The sequence below is a fragment of the Podarcis liolepis genome, assembly GCF_965112155.1.
Source record: "Podarcis liolepis genome assembly, chromosome: 12".
In the NCBI taxonomy this organism is placed as follows: Eukaryota; Metazoa; Chordata; class Lepidosauria; order Squamata; family Lacertidae; genus Podarcis; species Podarcis liolepis.
The window spans coordinates 54,192,293-54,213,883 of record NC_139563.1 but is presented as its reverse complement, the minus strand read 5'-3'; the positions used below and the strand labels follow the sequence as shown (position 1 = coordinate 54,213,883).

Below are 21,591 nucleotides of genomic sequence, written 5' to 3'. Positions count from 1 at the left end.
ATAATTACAAACCACAGATAGCCTTAACTGCACTCCTTTGGGTTATCCTTTCCTGGACCTTTTCCAGCTCTAAATATCATTTCTGAGACACAGTGGCGGGAACTGTCCACTGTATTCCAAGTGTGCTCACGCTATACTTGCTACAAAGACATTACGATGCCGCTCGTTTTATTTCTGAGAGGTATGCGATTGCCACATGGGATCTAACTTTCCAATACGGTTGGGCTTCTCTAGTCTAATCTTCCAACGTAAATATCCATCCAAAATTATCCTCTGACAAAGTAAGACCGATGGGGGGGGCAGGGGGCGGGGTCTAAGAAAAAAGAAAGCAGTATTTGACTAAGGACCAGCAGGTAAGAGTTTTGTCAATATCACATGGTCTGGTAAATATCCTATTGTCACAACACATAGTCTTGTAAATATCACAAAGATGTTAAATGCAAAGTGCAGGCACATAGCGGTTTTCAAAAGATATGCAGCCATTGCCTTTTCACCCTCACAATCTATAGAGCACCCATCATTTCATCTTAGGTTGGCTCCTCCTCAGTCTTTTTTAAATTGTTTTAAAGGAAAAAAAGTGCTGGGACTCAGCATTAATTTGTTACAGTAAGTGTCACACTTTAAACATGGGGGGGGGGCTGCTGGTACATTGTACCCATAAGTAAAGGTAAAGGGACCCCTGACCATTAGGTCCAGTCATGACCGACTCTGGGGTTGCGGCGCTCATCTCGCTTTATTGGCCGAGGGAGCCGACGTACAGCTTCCAGGTCATGTGGCCAGCATGACTAAGCCACTTCTGGCGAACCAAACACCGTTTACCTTCCTGCCAGAGCGGTACCTATTTATCTACTTGCACTTTGACGTGCTTTCGAACTGCTAGGTGGGCAGGAGCAGGGACTGAGCAACAGGAGCTCACCCCGTTGCGGGGATTCAAACCACTGACCTTCTGATTGGCAAGTCCTCTGTGGTTTAACCCACAGCGCCCCCGCGTCCTCATACCCATAAGTACCACCCCCTAAAAAAGTACTGCTCCTTGTAACTCTAACCATGCGCACGATTTGACAATAGCAACTCCACATCCAACATGAGGCATGTAAGGTGTGTGGAAGTAATCAAGCAACATAAAAGTATTTGTTTTCCAAGGTATCACGCCATCCTTGGGCACCCCCCCAAGGAGAGATCCCATCTCTCTGGGCTGTCAGATTAGACCAGGCATAGGCAAACTCGACCCTCCAGATATTTTGGGACTACAACTCCCATCATCCCTAGCTAACAGGACCAGTGGACAGGGAAGATGGGAATTGTAGTCCCAAAACATCTGGAGGGCTGAGTTTGCCTATGCCTGGATTAGACTGTTGAAGTTCTTGATGCCCTCCTACAATGGGGTCTTAGGGTAAGGCTCGCCTTCATTGGACTTGCAGGTGGGTGAAATACGGAGTTCTTTGACATTGTAGGAGACTAATCGGATTAGAAAAAAAGATGTGGTTCCTCTTCCCTGGTCACTGATTGGGATCAGCTCCATCATATTTGATCAGATCTCAATGCAGATGGGCTGGCTCTTAGTAACAGCCAATGTGGCCAAACTGATACACCTGGCTGACAGAAGGAGAGGTGGCTTTGTGGTGCATAAACGTATTATGTGACCCAATCAGATGGGTGGAATATTTAGACATTAAACAGAATAGCAGGAGGTGGGAGGCAAGGGTCCAAGGGGGGTGTAGGGGGTAGATGCCCCCCCGATCCACAAATATTATTGAAAAGCATTGAAAGTGCTAAATTATCTGAGGTTCTGGATCACCCCCCCCCAGCAGGTGGTGTACTTTTACCTGTGATTTCCCAGGAAGAGCTCAACAACTTTCATTGCCTAAAAAATGCTGAACAACTTTGCCCCCCCCCCCAAATCCTGGCTACGTCCATGGTGGGGAGCAGCCATGAAAGTGGGAGCAACCACCCTGCCCTGGGAATGTGAAAACAGGAAAGCATTTACGCTAACTCGTTTCAGTGTTCTCCCCTCAGCTATTTAAATAATTTTATTTAATTTCAAGATTTAACTACGTTCCAGATCTGAAACGTGTATGTCTGTGTTATAGTGAAGAGTTAGAAATTGTACCAGGCGTGTTACTACAGTGCACTTTTTATAAATGCCCTCACTGTATGGAATCAAACATTTTGCTTTTGGAAACTGAAGGTCTGTGGAATACAAATAAATTTGACTCCGGCTCTTGGGTGGGGGATGATGACTTGAAAATGCAACTTTACATTTTCACCATCGTACTAAGCACCACAGAAATCAGTGCAACTTTCTTCTGAGTAAATACACTTTGGACAGCGCTGAAAACCTCACAGACCTCAGAATGTTGCTTGAGAGTGCTTCCATTTAACAGAAAGGACATTACTATTTTCAACTCCATTTGAACCAGAAAGAAATCAATACTTGCCTAATGGAGAAGAGAAAAACAATTCTGGAAGCTGTGTTCCAACTTTAAAATAAATGTTAAAAAAACACACAAAACAACACCAATGGAGGTAGGCACTAATTAAATTGTGACACAGCGTACTTGACTTCAGCTCCAGTCTTTCAAAGTATTGCTGATTCCAAATCAGATCTGCAGAACTTTCTATACTTCCCCTCTCCGTTAAAAAAATCTCACAACAGGATAATCAAATCCAGGAAAACACAATTGATGCCTCGTAACTCAAAACAAAAATGACAAGTTGAGTGTTTGTTAGCTGTACTCTTCACACACCTCTTCTGAAACTGGAGATGGGTGTTGATTCAGAATATTTTAAGCTGCTGACCTTGGAAAATGGAGCTAAGTCATCCAACATTTTTGGCCTTTGTTAAACAGTAAACAAAAGTGCTGGTCATTCCTGTCCCCCAACAGAGACCCAAGGGCTACATTAACTAAGGTGAAATCAGGATGGCTTCCCAGAAGTTATCTGCATCTAATTTAGCAGATTTAAGGTTTTTAAAAAAGGAATAGTTTAAATGCAATTGCTTATCAAAACTGTCATTGGCAAGCACCATTTTGAAATACCATTCTATCTTTTCCCTAACACCAAGGGGATGCTATTTTAAAAATGATGCCCCCTAAGACACATGGGTTTGCCATCTAAAAAGGAATACAACTTTTTTTTAAACAACTGTTCCTTCCCATATTCAAATTTTATGCACATTTAATCAATGAATTGACTAAAATGTATGTGATTCATTGACTGGCCTTTTAAATTGGATAGCAGTCTACTTGAAGTAGGTCTTCTGATGATGCCAAAATGTCATCTCCTGGGTATTCCCAGGGACGTGGGTGGCGCTGTGGATTAAACCACTGTGCCACTTGGGTTTGCCGATCGGAAGGTCGGCGGTTCAAGTCCCTGCGATGGGGTGAGCTCCCCTTGTTCGGTCCCTGCTCCTGCCAACCTAGCAGTTTGAAAGCACATCAAAGTGCAAGTAGATAAATAGGTACCACTCCGGTGGGAAGGTAAACGGTATCTTCATACACTGTTCTGGTTTCACCAAAAGTGGCTTAGTCATGCTGCCCATCTGACCCAGAAAAACTCTGTGAAAGCGGACAAACGCCAGCTCCCTCAGCCAGTAAAACGAGAAGAGTGCTGCAACCCCAGAGTTGTTGACGACTGGACTTAACTGTCAGGGGTCCCTTTACCTTTAGGTATTCCCTACAAAGCCAGCCTGCAAAAGGTAAAACGGCTGATTGCAGGGGTGGTTTGGATCCAGCCTGCAAATGGGCAACTTCTAAAGGGGCTTGCGTCAAAGAAGCACCCCTCACCAAGGAACTACTGGGGCATATGAAACTGCTGAGAATTGACACAGCTTTTGAAAATAAACAGTGCAATTCTGTGCATATCTGCTCAGAAATAAATCCCACTTAACAGGTAAGTGTGTGCAGATTGCAGCTTAAGTAGATGAAGAGTCCCATCTGCTAGTTTTTATTGTTTTTAAGCAAACTGGTTGACGCTGAAGAAAAACATGGCCTTACCTTTCAGTGTTTCCTGCAGCGTCTGTGCAAAGGCTGCTAATTTATGACTATCGTGGTTTTTCACAGCATTTTCTCCCACTGAGGGCAAAGGAGTCAGATGAAGGTTAACCAGAGTTAGATCATTCAGTCCGACCTGGGTGGGTTCAAGCAATGCGTTAGTTTTAATTACATTTATTTGTTGCTTACTACATAAAATGTCTTGAAGGAAATGCGGCAAGAGTGTCGGCAGCCACAAAACTTTGCCATCTAAGTTTCAAGAAAACTGCTTTTTGTGCCCAGTTATGACATGCACACACATTTGAATAACCCAGATTTGTTCCCTTAAGAAAGACGCCCTCTGACATCGATTCCAAACTTCAAACACAGTACCTTTAAAAAACATTCCCTTATTCACATTCACCCACCAGCAGTGACTATCAAGATGACCATCCCATATGTACAAAGAGACAAGTGTATTATTACGCAATCAAAAGTAAATGGCTGTTCTGTTTGTATATATGTGAGAAATGATATACAGTGGTACCTTGGCTTATGAACTGAATCCGTTCCAGAAGTCCGTTCTTAAACCGAAACCGTTCTTAAACCGAGGTGCACTTTCCCTACTAAGGCCTCCCACCGCTGGTGCCCTTCCACCATTCAGATTCTGTTCTTAGACTGAGGTAAAGTTCTCAAACCAGGACACTATTTCTGCTTTTGCGGAATTTGTAAACCGAATCTTTCTTAAACAGGACTGTTCGTAAACCGAGGTGCCACAGTTTACTAATAACAATCTCCATTCTCCAGCATTGGCACCAATTTCTGGCGAGATCTTGTGAGATCTCACAGTTTTGCCTCAAGCCCTTGGCTTGCGTTGACAGACCTTTGACCAAGCGTGCGCTTGAATTCCTCCCTCGAAGATGTAATACAACTGAGAACATGCCCATGCTCTCGATTTCTTTCACTCAAGAACTCTTGCGCACCGTTACCTTGAAATGTGCAACGTAAGGGTGAGGATACGTCTGCTTCCCATTGCCATTCGTGGGGGGGTTCTCGTGGGAGATGGCATCCTTCAGCTCCACCCCTGCCGTTGTGTCCCACAGGAAGCCGGAATATTCGACGCACTGAGAGGCAAAAGCAAGACAATCCGATATTCAAAGATATATAGGTCCACTCACACTCTGATCCTTTCCTTTCCCCTCAGCCCACTTAACAATGAGTTTCCAAAAATGAACTGAATTGACAGCAATGTGGTCCAAAGCAAGTATTATTTGGGCATCCATAGCTGAATCCATGTACAACACAGTGGTATCTACTCTGTGGGTGGTATCTACTCTTAGCAGACCCATTTAAATTCATGGACCTACATTAGCTGTATCTATTAACCTCAATGGGTCTACTCTGAGTAGGAGAGTGCTTACATCTGATCAGGGTGCTGGGTGTTTTTGTGTGTGTAAATGTATGCTTTTATTACCATCTCCAGAAGGATACCACATGTTTATAATGTTATATTTACAATTCAACAGGATATCCTCCTATGTGCAGGTACTTTTTAATAGTTGTTTTCACATTGTCAGTGAGCCACTAGATTAGTCGTTTCGAAACCCATAAACAAATAAATATACTGTCTGGGTTTGTGGCTAGCAGGGACATTATATGCACAAATACATTTTATATTTAAAATGCATTGACAATAAAACTCTTTGCTTTCCTGGCACAAAACTTGCTGCAGTCGGACAGAAATAAGCATTTCCAAAATCAATAACAAGGTCCAGGAGAAAAGCCAGTTATGAGTAGTCAGCTCAAAGCAGAACTGAAATGCAGCCCTTGGCAAAAACAAAAACCATAGAAGCTTTTTGCTCAAAACAAGGGGTAGCTATGTCCTCAGCTGGGCAAAAACACAATGTTGTGGAAAGGTCACGGCATGCAGACTAGAGTACCATATTTTTCGCCCTATAGGATGCACTTTTCCCCCTCCAAAAATTAAGGGGAAATGTGTGTGCGTCCTATGGAGCGAATGCAGGCTCCTTGGCTTCAGCGATAGCAACGGGAAGCCTCCGAAGCGCAGAGGGAGCGCTCCCTCCGCGTTCCGGAGGCTTTGCGTTGCTTTCGCTGAAGCCTGGAGAGCGAGAGGGGTCAGTGCGCACCGACCCCTCTCGCTCGCTCTCCAGGCTTCAGGGATAGCCGCCTTAAGCCTTCGGAGCGCAGCGTGAGTTCCCGCTGCGCTCCGCAGGCTTCGGGTTCCTTTCGCTGAAGCCAGGAGAGTCTTGCTGGATGGATCCCGCTGGCTGTCTTGGTTTCTTTGCTCTTTGGGGCTGGGGGGGACGACCCGGGCTTCCCCCAGCAGCCCCGAGAAGCTCTAGGAGAAGTGGACAGGCTGCACGCAGCCTGTCCACTGCTCTTTGGGGCTGGGGGGGGGAATAATTTTTTTTCTTGATTTCCCCCTCTAAAAACTAGGTGCGCCTTATGGAGCGAAAAATACAGTACCTTGTGAGGCTGGCCTGAGGGTTTCTCAGAAACCGCTGTCTTCCAGCATCCTCGAGGGCCCTTCCATTTCCGGATGTTTGGCAGGGTTGGCTGGTTCAACTCCATGCAAAACTATAAAGGGACCAAGCAAACAAATAACAGCCATTACATATGGGGAGACATATCTTGTGAGAGAGGAGAGGATTAACTCAGGCTGCCTGGTGAAGAATATTCCCAAAAGCTTCATTTTTAGCTGCCTCACATCCTTTTTCCCCGAGCGCAATTTTGTCAGCATCGCTATCTTACGTTCAGCATTGCAGACCTTCACGTTGAAAGCAAACGGAAAGCCTTTGAAATTGCCTCGATTTGCAAATTAACAGGAGGCCAGAACGTTTAAGGAAAATAAATAGGTGTAACAAAAGCTACAGGGAAGCGGAGAAGGAAGAAAGGCTTCACAGCAAGAGCATCAGCGTTAGGGTTTTTTTAATAAAAAAAAAACCCGATTCAACAAAATTCAAAACACTGGGGAGAAGAATAAAGCTGCAAAGGGAACTCTACAGTTTTTCAGTGAAGCGGCACTGCTTTATGTCAGGTAGAATGCCAGACTGAGGATTGTGAGGTGACCTCCACAGTCAGAACAAGCCGAAGAATAAAGTCTGTTATTTAAAATAAAAATAAAAAGCAATGCCCTCTCCATAGGAAGGGGAGCTGGCTAGTCTCCCAAGTGTTTCAGTCCAGGCTCATGCTCTCTCTCTCTCTTTTTAAATTAAATTTTATTTAACATAATTATTACAAAATACAAGCAAAATACATACAAATACATACATACATTTTTTCAGATAAGTACACATATATAAAAAAGAACAAAAAGGAAGAAAAGAAAAGAAAAAAGAAAAAGAAAAATTGGAAGAATTTATTTCAAATTTATTCTACAAATATCTCAATAATAAAATTTCACTGATTGGCTTCCATCGCTTACACTGCACTTCCTATATACATTTTAAGCAAATTTGTATCTGTTATTCCGTATTTCTCCTCGTATTGTGTCTGGATTATATTTTTTGGTTTTTGTCTTATCAAATCAGTCAGCTTTGCTAATTCCAAGTATTCGCATAATTTATTCAGCCATTCTTCTTTGCTTGGAACGTAATTCCAGGCTCATGCTCTCTGAACATCCCACCCGACCCTTTTTAAAAAGAGCTGCCTGCTAGAATATTGAATATTGCCGACTGGGCTCAAAAATGGGATTCTCAGTTAGGTCAAGAGCAGTCAGTGATAAATGTTAGCCACTATATTTCTAGCATCCATTTCCGGCAACATAAACCAAAGTCACCTCTCTTCTTAAGTCTGATAACCAGGACCAGGTTTATGCTGAACCAAAAGCTACCAATTTATTAAGAAATATAGACCTGGATCCTAAATGGCTCCTTTATTCATGTAAAGGAGAGGGGGTGCAATTTCCACCAACTCCTGCCTTCACCTGAAGCCCCTCCCACAGCATATTCTACCCCGTTCCCAAGGGCCCCCCAACTTTCAGACGCCGATTTTCAAGTAGACACAGGAGACCGCAGAGCAAAGAGAAAGAAAGGCTGAAAAGAGCGGTTTCATGAACTGTGTTTTGTTGGTGGGAGGAAAGTAAGGATGCAAGTCAAGCTGAGGATTACTGGAATATTGTCATTAATGTACAGTGTGCTTTACACACAACGACAAAGGAAAACATGTTCTTGCCACAAAGATGCGTTGTCTGTTCTGTCCTAGCCCATAAGTGACGTGCAGTACTAATGTTAATGGCTCCAAAAATAAAATAAAATAAAACATCTTGGAAAAATGATACAGGGGCACATACTGGGACATCCTGAACTCTATGAAGCAATGCTATCCATCCTTGGGAATTACACTCAGCAGCAGTTCAGATCAGCATTGCTGACACATTTCTGAACTTCAGGAGAGACTGTCGGCTGTTACAAAGTGAAATCTGCAGCCCCCCTGCACAAGAAACATTGGCAGATTCAGGGGAACCTCAAAGTTTGTAGAAGTAGCCCCCCCCCCACAAAAAAAAACATGGCAAAGGAAGCTGCGGGGAGCAGGGAATCAAAACAGCCCCCTAGGAACTCATTCATTCATTCATTCATTGTAAATGCTTTTTAACAGCTTATTATTACAGCACAAACACACAGACACACGACACTTAGAAAACAAACTACAAAAGAAAACACAAAACAAATGATAAACATATATCCGCAGGTATCTGCACACGTACTTACGTTATCCAATCTTTAATTCTTATTCTATTCTAATAAGACTTCCTCCCTCCTCAACGCGGGTCTGATTTTAAACTTGATAAACTGTTTCTTTCTCATTTCGTCTTTTCTACCCTTCTCCGTATGTTGTATTTGTAAACCGTAATTTGTTTTGCAAAAATTATTCGAAGGAAGTCCAGGTTTTAATTTGAGGGCACTGGTTTTTTAAAATAATCTCTGTACGTTCCCCACTATTTTTGAAATTTTTGTTTAGACTGCCCCGTAACTGCATCCGTCATTTTTGACAACTCAAGGTAATAAAATAATCTTTCTTGCCACTCTTTTTTCATTGGTACTGTTTCACTTTTCCAGTTTTTTTTGCAATTAGTATTCTTGCTGTGGATGAACCCCATAAGAACTCAACAGTGTGGAATGCCGGGTTGACAGCCAGGTAGAAGATTAAACGTTAAGAGCAAGTCTTTGATTCTGTCGTCCCCAAACTCCTTCAGCCACACACTCAAGGTAGCACGCATTCACCAGGGATGCCACTCGTCACCCCTCTAATATTTAATGATTTTATGGCGCACAGAACAAAAGAAACATATTTGAGATAAGGCAGCTCCGTTGTAAATGGGAAAAGGGAATGTCCTTATCTTTATGGTGCAGGTGCCTGAAAAAGCAACCCAGAATACAAGCCAAGAGACATTTGACTGCTTTCTCTCTCTCTCTCTCACCATCTGTTACTACTATGAAGCGCACCTGCGGGCTACACATCCAAAGACATTGGTCTGAACAACAGGCTGGCACTTTTGAAAAAAAGGAGACCAGTTTGCTCACAATGAATGGAGAATGAAAGATGAATCGACGGATCCAGAAAAGAACATCTATTTCTGTCAGACAATATCAAAAGAGACTTTGATAGCTGTTTCTTAGCAGCAGAGAAAACTCCTTTTCAAATACCCTGTTAGGGAAATTTTTAATATGATGTTCTTATTGTCAGAGGCCAGGATAGAGAAAGTGTGACAAGAGGAACCTTAGCTGAGTGGTTGGCTGGCATGCCAAAGGCCTCATCTTCAACTCCTGCCAACTCTAGCTGAAAGGAGTGGGTTGCAGGTGATGCCAAACACCTTTCTGCCCGAGACCCTGGAAGGTCACTGCCAGGCAGGGAAGACAATAAGGGGCTAGATGGACAAGACTTTGACCACTTAGACCAGACGCAGCCAATGTGGTCCCCTGGTTGGATGACAAATCTCACCTTCCCTGATTATTAGCCAGGCTACCTGAGTCTCAGATGGAGCCCATTGGATCTGGAGAGTAAAATATTGATTAGTCCTATCTAGACTATTAAAGCAGTTCTCAGAAAAGAAAAAGCTGACGGTCCTTTCTCCACCCCAAGATGGCTTTTTCCTAGTCAGCTGGAAAGCACAGACTTTTGTTTTCTTGGCTGGCTATATTCCAAATGCCAAAGTGTTCTTTGCCAGTTCTTACCCAAGCAGGTCAAACGCCTTTGCTATTTTATAGCCATCAACCATCGAAAGTCATTAAAGAAAGATCTTTCACTGCTAGATACACAAGAGCCTAGAGGTGGCTATGTTTTCTCTTGATATCACACAATGGCACTCCTCTTACAATATCCTCGCATTTGTCATGCCCGGTGCAGTGAAGGTCAATATGACCTGACTTTACTCTTTATTTGCTTGTACACGTCTTGAGGTTCAAGCCTTAAATTAAAAGTGGGAGATTTATGTAGGCATTTGCAACGATGCAATTTCCTCGGGTCAACTGGGTTTAATTAATTTCAATTCGCTTCAACTTTGATAAACCAGCAAATTGCAGAAATCAAAGACAATGTGTACTCACTCGGTTAGTTTTGGCTGGATGACTAAACGATTAATCTTGGCTAGACGGAACATGCAAGCTAAGTGAATTACACAAGGCTGATGACAGCATTTGCAATGTTTGCAAACTTTGAAGTTTTTCTCATGTACTGCAATTTTTAAAAATTTGTTCTGTAATTTCTGCAGGAAAACTCACTCTCTTTCTCAGATAGGTACAAGAGGAAGGATTCCAGAGCTAATGCCAGTCATCTGCTGAAGAACAAGTTGGAAGTTCAACTCTTTAAGATCTCAGCTGAACTAGGGACAAGCTATGTTGTGTGGTTACTATACTGGGAGCCTTTTAGTTTAGAAAAACGGTGAGTAAGTCAGGAAATTGTAGAAGTGCAATTTCCCCCTCCATGTTATGGGGAAAGTGGATGGAAAGAAAATTTTCTCCCTTGTTCATAATGTAATAAGAATTTTAAAGTCTTAGATATATATTAAATGTTCAAAAATGTACCAAGCAAACACGTACATAAATTTATAAACCACATGTCTGAAGCAGCACAGGAAAACAGTCCTGAAACCATTTTGACTCCCAAGCTGACTAAATGTTTCTCTGCAAGGAGGGAGGAGGTAAAAAAACCCCTTCCTTATTACAGGAATTTAGTAATCACCATTTCAAAGGATAACAGACTACCAGGAAAGGCAATCAGATAAGGCATTATCAGATAACCTGCCAGACAGGAGATAAACAATGCACTCAGATTTCTGTTGTAGACCGCCCTTTCTGTGATGTAGGTATGATGTATCTGGGGGGTGGTCTTGAGCTACACCCCTTTCTGTGATATAGGTATGATGTTTCTGGGGGGTGGTCTTGGGTTACACCCCTTCTGTGATATATGTATGATGTATGGAGGGGTGGTCTTGAGCTCCAGGGCAGGGAATTTAAAATCTCTTTATAAGGCCTTGCACGCCATTTTTCTGGGTTCCTCCTCTCTCCTGCAGGTGAGGGGAGCACCCTGTTGCAACAGATCAGTAAAGATCAGGCTTACTAGCTGCTTTGCTTCTCAATATTCTCTGGTTGGCCTCAGTTATTTTCTCCTACCAATAGGGAACCCACATAAGGACTCTATACGGGCTCTTGGATACCCAATAAGGGGAAAAGGGCAGATTTTTATTGTTTACAACAATAAGACTAGAACTTAAGGCCATTCAATGCAACACAACGCTGCAAGATTACGTGCAAAAAGTACTTCTCCTCTGGTTGGCATGACCCAGTAAGCCAAACCATTGTTTACCAGGAGGGTGCAACTGTATAGGCTCCTCTTGGCTCTTCCTGGGTCCTTTTTGCTTCCACCCTGCACCCAGCTAAGCCACGCTTTTGCTTAGCATATGGTCCAAACCTGGGCTTGTCCTTAAGCTCTCTCTTCACGACATACCCTGTCTGCATTATAAATATAATATACATAGGAAGAAGACTGAGAAGCTGCCTAATCAGTCATTTTGTTCTTCCTGAGTGAAAGATGCTCACAAAACAAGGCTGGAAAAAGGAAAATCCTAGACTGGAAGTATCACTGAGAATTGCTTCCGACAAATGAAAGTTTCAGTATAATTTCCCTCACAGTGAGGTGAGTGAAACCTAACGCAACGAGTCAACTTGAGCTCTCCGGCCAACTGTGATTCCGCTTCATATCTTTCTTGCTTTTTTGCATTTGGCATTCACCAGTTTGTTAAGCCTGAGACACATGATTCAGCCTCGCCCAGTGAAACCCGCTTGGTCAGAAACACCCACAATAGACAGGAAATTTGGCTTCCAGGTGGAGAAATCAAAATTAGAAACAGAACTGTTAGAACCTAATACTAAGAACCTATCAAGAATGTATAACTTGCTGCTGAAATGGAATACACAAGATGAAACAGTGAAAAGCTATGATAAAATGGGCACAAGACATTGGTCATAATATTATGTTTGCCGACTGGGAACAGTTGTGGACCACCGGGATAAAATTTACGGCATGTAATGCCTTAAGAGAGAATATTATGAAAATGATTTACAGGTGGTACATGACCCCAGTCAAGCTTGCAAAAATCTATCATTTGCCCGATAATAAATGTTGGAAATGTAAAGAAACTGAAGGTACTTTTTTCACCTTTGGTGGACATGCCCAAAGATTAAGGCCTTCTGGGAGATGATATATAATGAAATGAAAAAGGTACTTAAATGTACCTTCCCTAAGAAACCAGAGGCTTTTCTCCTGGGCATTGTCGGCCAATTGGTGTCAAAGAAAGATAGAACTTTTTTTATGTATGCGACAACAGCTGCAAGAATACTCATCGCAAAGTATTGGAAGACACAAGATCTACCCACCATGGAAGAATGGCAGACAAAGGTGATAGACTATATGGGACTGGCCAAAATGACTGGCAGAATCCGGGACCAGGGGAAAGAGACAGTGGAAGAAGATTGGAAGAAATTTAAAATCTATCTTAAGAAATATTGCAAAATTAATGATTGCTAAAATGTTGCGGTTATAGTGAATAGGGGATTATAGAAGTAAAATATCATGTAAAAGAAAAGAATGAGGAAAAAGTAGATAAAATTAAGGGGGAAGAATTTGCTGAAACAATTTGTGAATTGGGATGCAGAAAGGGGAGGTATGGGGAAGTCGGTGAAGTAAGTTTTAAGAAAAAAAGGTTTTGAAATTATGCATGTTTGTTTTTGTGTGTGTATTTGTGTATTGTGTATTGTGTGTGTGTTTGTTAAAATTTGTGAAAACCAATAAATATTTTATTTAAAAAAAAGAAACACCCACAATAAAGGAGAAAAATTGTCAGGCTCCTGTAAAAGGTGCTGCTGGGACAACTGGCTGACAGACAGGCAACGGCTCTCCAAAGCAGTTACAACTATTGGCTTCTTCTGCCTGTTTGCTTCGGCAAATGTCGTTGTCAGTTCCAGCCACTGACCTCAGGGGCGATGAACTGGGAGGACATACTTTCCAAGGCTGTGTATGCATTATACCTTTAAATAACACTGGAAGCACATTGCTTCCCTTAACGAATTATGGGCACTGTACTTTGCAGAGGGTTGCTGGTTCACTGTAACTCTGTGAAGGGAAAACTACAGTGCCCAGAATTCTTTGAGGGAAAGAGTATGCTTCAGATGTGCTTTAAAAGTATAGAGTGTATGCAGTCCAAGTCCAGATTTGGCTATGTGAGTCGATAGCTCCAGCTGGCTCTGATTCCATTTAGCCTTGATGAACTCTTAGAAAAAGGAGTCGTTGGAAGACCAAAGAGAAGACAGTGGTCACTTGGGGGTGGGGGAAGCACTTAAAAGCAGAGGTGGCGTTGAGTGGAGGAGGCTTCTGCGGCTAGGAGATGCTAACTCATACCTACCTTACTTTTCTGTGTATAAAACTATGTTATTATCTTTTAAAATCATGCTAAAAAGTGGGGATCGTCTTATACAGTGGTACCTCGCAAGACGAATGCCTCGCAAGACGGAAAACTCGCAAAACAAAAGGGTTTTTGGTTTTTTGAGTTGCTTCGCAAGACGATTTTCCCTATGGGCTTGCTTCGCAAGACGGAAACGTCTTGCAAGTTTGTTTCCTTTTTCTTAACACCGTTAATACAGTTGCGACTTGACTTCAAGGAGCAACTCATAGCACGCGGTGTGGTAGCCTTTTTGAGGTTTTTGAAGACTTTGGTGATTTTTGAAGCTTTTCCAAAGCTTTTCCGTCACCGTGCTTTGCAAGACGAAAAAAACCGCAAGACGAAAAAACTCGCGGAACGAATTAATTCCGTCTTGCGAGGCACCACTGTACATGGGTAGTGCATAAGGTGGACGTTTGATTGGTTGCTGCTGAAGCTGTCAGTGGCTATTGTGCGTGTCATTGGTTGCTGCGTCAATGGTTGATGTTGATTGGTCGACACGTGCAGGTGAGAAATTTTGGGCACCCCCCCCAAAGCTCAAAAACTCTGGGCAATCCTTCCCAGAGTGCAACATTGTGCCATCTCCCCCATTTTCTGAAATTTTATGGGGGGACATCTTATACACAGAAAAGTACAGTGCATTTAAGTTTTAAAGAAAAGCCGCAAAAAAAATCAATTATTGTGGCAACAAAGCCTTGCTATGCACCAGTTCCCTTTCCCAAAGTTATTTATCTGTGCATGAATATATACGTTACACACAAGCATGCTGCGTGTGCAGAAAAAGTTACATGTTCTTCCAAAGAACTGCCAGGGCTTTGGCACTTTTGAGTCCTTAGAAATGAGGAGTGTTATTTGGGCAGGGTATAGCTCTCTCTTCTGCTTAACAGTCGTCGCATGAACAGTCTGCTTTGCTGTGAAAGTGATTTAGGACTAACAAAGATAACAATGGGTTTAATCACAATGAAACACTGATCTGGCTGAAATGTATGGAAGTTGATGTGCCGGGGAGACAAGAAAGCCACTGAGAGCGCATTTGTCGAATCTGTTATGTTCCATGCCAGACATGGGAGAAAGAAATGTTCTCTCAGAGCGAGGAAGCTGCAAAATCCATCCATCCTAAACTTGTTTTCACATGTCTATATTTTTTTAGGCGAAGGACAGAAAGCCAGCCAAACGATACAAAATAAGTTTTCGAAACTTTGCAAAAGACGCGTGCGCACACCCCAGTTCGTATATAAATGAATATACATTTTCATGCCACTCCTTCTTATAGTCAACTCAGGGGGTAAACAGGAAGGCATCCAAAAAAAGAGGCCACAAAGGTGGGGAAGGAGAAAGAGAGATAGTAGTATGCTCAGAGGAACAACCATGTTTGCAGAAATACAACATTTTGTCAACAGAAAACCCATAAGAATCCACCCTCCTTGCACTCTAAACAACAGCAGCCACGGCCTAATGAGGACTGAGATGGTCACTTGCCATGATATGTTGATAGACACTTCTAAAAGAAAACATGAAAATGGGGGGTGGTCTGCTACAGAAGAGTAGGACTGGCTGGATGGAATCCTATGACCCAAGGCAATTGTGGGACATTTCCCACAACAATGCGGAAATCAGGAAGCTTCGAGAAAAGCTAGTTTTTGTACTGCAGCATCTGAAGAGGGATCCAAAGAATTACTTTAGGCATGCCCAAAGGGTTACACGCACCCAGTGGGGATTTTTTAAAGCCCTCCCCCATCTAAAAAGATACGAGAGTTTCTCTGTCTGTCTGTCTCTGTCTCTGTCTCTCTCTCACTTTCAAACGTGATCTGCTGTGCAGCATTGTCAAAGATCCTGTGAGCATGTTGAAAACTCGTATGAACAGTACAAGTAGTCATGTGGTTAATAATTGTAGTCCAGAGAATGCTAAGAGAAAAAAGAGCAGAAGACTCTTACTCTTTTACACGCTGCCTTACAAATAATTAATAATAATAATAATAATAATAATAATAATAATAATAATAATAATTTATACCCCACCCATCTGGCTGGGGTTCCCCAGCCACTCTGGGTGGCTTCCAACAGAATATTAAAATACAGTAATGCATCAAACATTAAAAGCTTCCCTAAACAGGGCTGCCTTCAGATGTCTTCTAAAAGTCTGGTAGTTGTTTTTCTCTTTGACATCTGGTGGGAGGGTGTTCCACAGGGCAGGTGCCACTACCGAGAAGACCCTCTGCCTGGTTCCCTGTAACTTGGCTTCTCACAGGGAAGACTGTGCACTGACTGCATTCAGGTGTCATGCTAAACCATGGTTTAGCACTACAACAATAAGTCTCAACAAGCCTTGAGGTTGTGCACTGTCTCCTCCCATCTGGCACGGCTACCAGAAGGAGATGAGAAATTTAGATTAACTACAGTTTAACAGCTGGGATAGCTCAGTTGATAGAACTTGAGACTCTTAATCTCAGGGTCATGGATTCGAGCCCTAAGTTGGGCAAAAGATTCCTGCACTGCAGGGGGTTGGACTAGATGACCCTCGTGGTCCCTTCCAACTCTACAATTCTATGAATGTAACATGTTATCTGAAACTTAAACTGTGGCTAATCTTAACCATGGTCTATTGAAACAAGCCAGCTTCATAAACCATAGTTTCAAGTTGGCAGGTTTTCACTAACCACAGTTAAAACTGGTTAGTTTGTTCAGGTCCAGACAACATCGCAAGTTGCTGCAAATCTAAAACAGAAAAGGAAACGTCCACACTCCTTCTCACAGTTGCACAAAAGAGAAGTGGGAGGAGGTGCGGCCACACAAGCCCAAAGATCACCGCAGTCCATCCTTACCATGTTCAGCTAGCATTATATCTGGTGCAATGTGTAGTATGAAGTAAAGGAGATCTATACTATATGAATCACAATAAACAGGGAATCCTATAACTAAAAGAGTTGTGCTTGAAAAGATGTGTGCAAGCTCTACAAACAGGTGGAAATACCTTTTCCAGTGCATCCCTGTCCACCAGCTCCTGCACAGCCAAAAGCTTGATGCTGGAAGAGAAAAAACAGCAAAAGAAGTCATTTTTAAACCAAGTAAAAGTAGCTCCTGAAAGATTGAAAACCCTCATATGGCATGCTAGTCAGCCATTTACAACGGTGCAGTCCCACGCAGTCATTAAATCCCCATCTATCTTGCAAAAGAATGATCTGCAAGGGCTTACGCTACTTCCCTGGACACAGCTGACTTTGACTGCTCTGATACAGCGTGCGCAAGCAGGTTCTTGGCTGAGAACCCAACTAGCATACCAGAATGCTGCGTGCAAGAACCAACAGCGTGAGGTGGGAGTTGCTTTATTTACTTCTGAAAGGCAGCTCCTTGACTGCTATGTTTGTCTGAAGAGCTGCCTTGCTAGATCAACCAGAGGAGCAAAGTGGTGAAGCGTTTCTTTGTCAACCTTGGCTAACCAGGTGCTTCTGGGAAGTTCACAAGCAAGACGTGCAGGGGGCAAAACAAGCCCTGTGATTTTTCCTGAAAGTCAGGTATTAATAGGTCTACCGTTTTGAACCTAGAAGCTCCGTTTTGCTCTCACAGTTAATCAAAATATATCCACTCGCTACAAATTTGCCTGATCCTTGTCTTTTGGTTTTTTTCATTTTTTAAAAAAAAATTATTTAACATAATTGTTACAAAATATAAGCAAAACACTGCAAATACGTACACTTCAAATAAGCACATATACATAAAAAGGAAAAAAAGAGAGAAAAATAAGATAAGAAAAAAGAAGAAGAAAAAATAAAGAAAAAAGAAGAAAAGTTGGAAGAATTTCTTCCAAATTTATTCTACAAATATCACGATATGAAAATAATAATAAAATTTCATTGATTGACTTCCATTGCTTACACTGCACTTCCTATATACGTTTTAAGCAAGATTGTATCTGTTATTTCATATTTTCTCCATACAATCTCAGACAAATATTCTAATCAGTATGTTTTCTAAATCTTTCATAAGTCTATTCTAAACACAACCAATACCTTACATTTAATCCTTGTCTACATAAAGAATTATTTAGACATTTCCATTGTTTCTGGATTATAGTTTTTGGTTTTTGTCTTATCAAATCAGTCAACTTTGCTAATTCCAAGTATTCGCAAAAGATCCTTGTCTTTTGAAGAGTCACTCCAGCTACTGCTAACCACCACTTCTAGGGATAATGGGTCACAAAAGCACATCATATGGTCCACAGAATCACAGACATGGCGGTCAAGGGAGGAGGGCCCTGCCACTGGAGTCCATAAATCTTCTCTTACATACCAGGAAACTTCTCCTCCTGGCTTGGTACTGAGGGCCTGGACCTGGTGCTGGGCATAAGAGACAGACTGGGGGTGCTGCTGAAGGCCATCTCTGGCACAGTGGTGGCGAACCCAGGGACAATTGGAGATGAGGGATGGAGTTAGACCAGCTTTGCCCCAGATACCTCCCCAGGAGGGGAGCCCTCTTGGCTAACGGGAGGGCAGCAGAGGTGGCTCCTTGGTGGGTGACACTGGGCTTGGAATATTCAGCATTGTGGGGCTGAATACTCTTGTGGCAGCCCTCAAGGCATGTCCCTGGGATCTGGGCCTGCTCCTCTCAGCCTGCTGGGGCCCTTCTCTGGGCTGAGTTTTTCTTGGGATCCCATCTTCTCATTCCGCAGCCTACTGTGACCTTCCCTGTGGTCGTCCACTTCCAGCTTCCTGATAGCCTCTCACTTTCCTTCCTTTCCATGACATCTGCAATAGACTCAGGACACCCTGGAGGAGAAGGTACTTAGTCTGAGGCTGCTTCTAGATCCATCACCGTGGACACAGTTGTCCTCAGCGGCTGGGGTACTGTTTAGCAGCTTTGGCTTTTAAGACAGCTAGGTTATTACTGGATCTTGATAGTTTGACCACATGCACTGGTAGCCTCAACACTGGATTACTGTAATGGGCTGTTTGTGTGGCTACTCTTGAGGTTAGTCCAGAGGCTACAGGTGCACTGGCAGAACAACACCTAGGCTGCTTATGGAGACAGACTGGCACAAGCATTCAACACCATATTTGTGGGATCTGCATGGGCTCCCCATCTGCAGTTCAATATTTTGGTGCTAACATATGAGGTGCTACAGAATCGAGTTGCTTGAGAGATTGTCTTATGCCTTAAATACTCAGAAGGGCACAACAACCTGCAAGGGAGTTTCTCCTTCAAGTTCCTAACATACCAAAAGCTCACGCCACAGTAATTTGGAGAAGGGCTTCCCCCGTTTCGTGGAACAGCATCTCTGCTGAGATAAGACAGGTGCTCAAAATCTGTACTTTCCGGAAGAAGAAGAAGAAGAAGAAGAAGAAGAAGAAGAAGAAGAGTTTGGACTTGATATCCCGCCTTTCACTCCCCTTAAGGAGTCTCAAAGCGGCTAACATTCTCCTTTCCCTTCCTCCCCCACAACAAACACTCTGTGAGGCGAGTGGGGCTGAGAGACTTCAGAGAAGTGTGACTGGCCCAAGGTCACCCAGCAGCTGCATGTGGAGGAGCGGAGACGCGAACCTGGTTCCCCAGATTACGAGATTACCACTCTTAACCACTACACCACACTGGCTCCAGCCAGTGGAAACAGCCAAAGACATTTTTTAATTCAATTAGCTTTTCCAGCTGGGTGAAAAGATTTCTGCCATAGATGTTCCTTTTGTATGATTTGTAAACCGAACTTTGGTTGTTTTTCTCCTATTTTAGAAAACTATTTTTAGTTGTTTTTATGCTAGGTTTGTAAATCACCCTAAGACTCACGTGAAAGGTAATTCCTGAATTTATAAAATACTATTAATGACAACAACAGCTGTTATTGCATCCATTTGTCATTACTCGAATAGGCTGCTCTGTATAATTAAACCCATCTACAAAGTTGCCTAATAAAAACCAGATTGATTCTGGCAACCTTTTCTTATAGAGATAGAGCCACATGCCCCAAAATGCTGTAGAAAGAGAAGCAGAGAGACAGAAATGAGAGTTTGCCATTGACTTTAGCCCAACCCCTGTGCTGACTCATGAAAACACGAGGCTCGTAAAGAAGCGTAAGACCAAGCGAGGATTTATAGCACTGCATAGGGAAGGAGAGATCGTTTATTTAAACGGCGCAAGGCAACCTGCCATCCATGGCTGGTGTAGAAAGCAGAACTGATTGGATATCCTCTGTGGTTTTTACAGGACATGCAGTGCAACTGATCTAAAAATAGGAGGCAGTTATTGCTGGCTGTCCAATAGATTACACTCCTCCAAGGGCTACAAAGGTTGACTTTAAAAAAATAATAATTCTGCAATTATATCGACAGCCTTAGAGAATAATCATCCACAGAACAGGCACAGTGTAGAGTCCAGAACTCAAATCCACAGTGAGTCTCCAACTGGCAACTTAAGGAGGATCAGAAATTCCACCTGTGTGTCACCAGTCAACTGGGGTGAAATGGTGAGAAATACAGAGAGACCAGTTGCACCAACAAGGAAGCCTCATATTTATTCTAGTAAGCCAGAGCAGATCAGGTGGGTAACCTTTTGGCCCCTATAAAGGCTTCTGGGTCAGGATTGCTCCACGCTGCTCACTAATCAGAGCAACTAGCTCTCACTGCTGCCTCAGATTGCCTTGGCCTCACCTCCTAAACTCAACCGTAAGCCCAGTCTGCCAGGTTGAAGAAAGACAAGTTCATTCACACTTTGCCAGCTGGCTTCAACCCACCAAGGAACAGGGTGTACCTGGAATGTACCAGAGAATCCACAGAGACCCAAAGTCATTCTCGGCACAATATACTTGTTTGTTTCATCCTGGTCAGACGGACAGTTCCAAAATTTTGACACAATGAGAACCCCTAAATTAAGGAAATCAAAGCAGCTCTGAGTACAAAATGAAGATACTTGTGTCCTGACCTGGTACAAATGCGTTCAAGGGGAAGGAGTCAATAAGAGCCATGGGAGAGAAGAATCCCCATTGAACTGGGAAGAACAGTGTTTTTCCCAATGTGTGAAGGCAAGCAGCCTTCACACACCTGGCAGGTGCAAACATTATCTCCCAGTTTGCAAATGCTTCATATCATCAGTTATCACATGGTCATTTGCCTTCATCCACTATCAACCAGCTAATGGGAGAGGCAGGCATAGCCACCTGCCAATGTTGTACCGACTGCAGAAGAGATCCTTAAACTCATTCATAAAAAAGAGGTGTAGACTTAAAAGCAACAACTGGGCTTCCTTACTGGATAACTGCAATCGGCTAACACAAGCCTATTGTCTTCCGTAGCTTTCAGGGACCAGGCTTGTAAGGTTTCGTAGCCCCGTATCTGGTGGTACCAATGGCACACCATCGTCCAGAACAGAAGCTCTTCTTACAAGAAGCCACTGTATCTGCCCATCAACAAAAGAGCAGCCATTCATAGCTGAAAACGTTGCATGAGTGATGGATGAGAAAGAGATAAATTATGTCACTGATATTTGCATCAACGGGTTAGGGAAGAATCGAAATAAAGCCATCAGTTGGAAATATATTTTGAATATGGTGGGAAGTTTAGCAAAGGCGCCTAAGAAATTCACAATACAGTGGTGCCTCGCAAGACGAAAAGAATCCGTTCCGCGAGTCTCTTCGTCTTGCGAAGCAAGCCCATTAGCGGCTTAGCGGATTAGCGCTATTAG

At 42.9% G+C, this 21,591-nt stretch overlaps 1 protein-coding gene across 1 annotated transcript in view; it reads right to left on the bottom strand.

The window, feature by feature from the left end:
- EEPD1 (endonuclease/exonuclease/phosphatase family domain containing 1) overlaps window positions 1-21,591 on the bottom strand; it is a 64,625-nt gene that overhangs the window by 5,906 nt on the left and 37,128 nt on the right. Inside the window, exons 2-5 of the mRNA XM_083468821.1 lie at window positions 16,898-16,949; window positions 6,459-6,569; window positions 4,961-5,095; window positions 3,996-4,128 (exon numbers count right to left, since the gene is read on the bottom strand). Coding sequence (XP_083324947.1) covers window positions 3,996-4,128; window positions 4,961-5,095; window positions 6,459-6,569; window positions 16,898-16,949 — 431 coding nt within the window. The remainder of the gene's footprint in view (window positions 1-3,995; window positions 4,129-4,960; window positions 5,096-6,458; window positions 6,570-16,897; window positions 16,950-21,591) is intronic.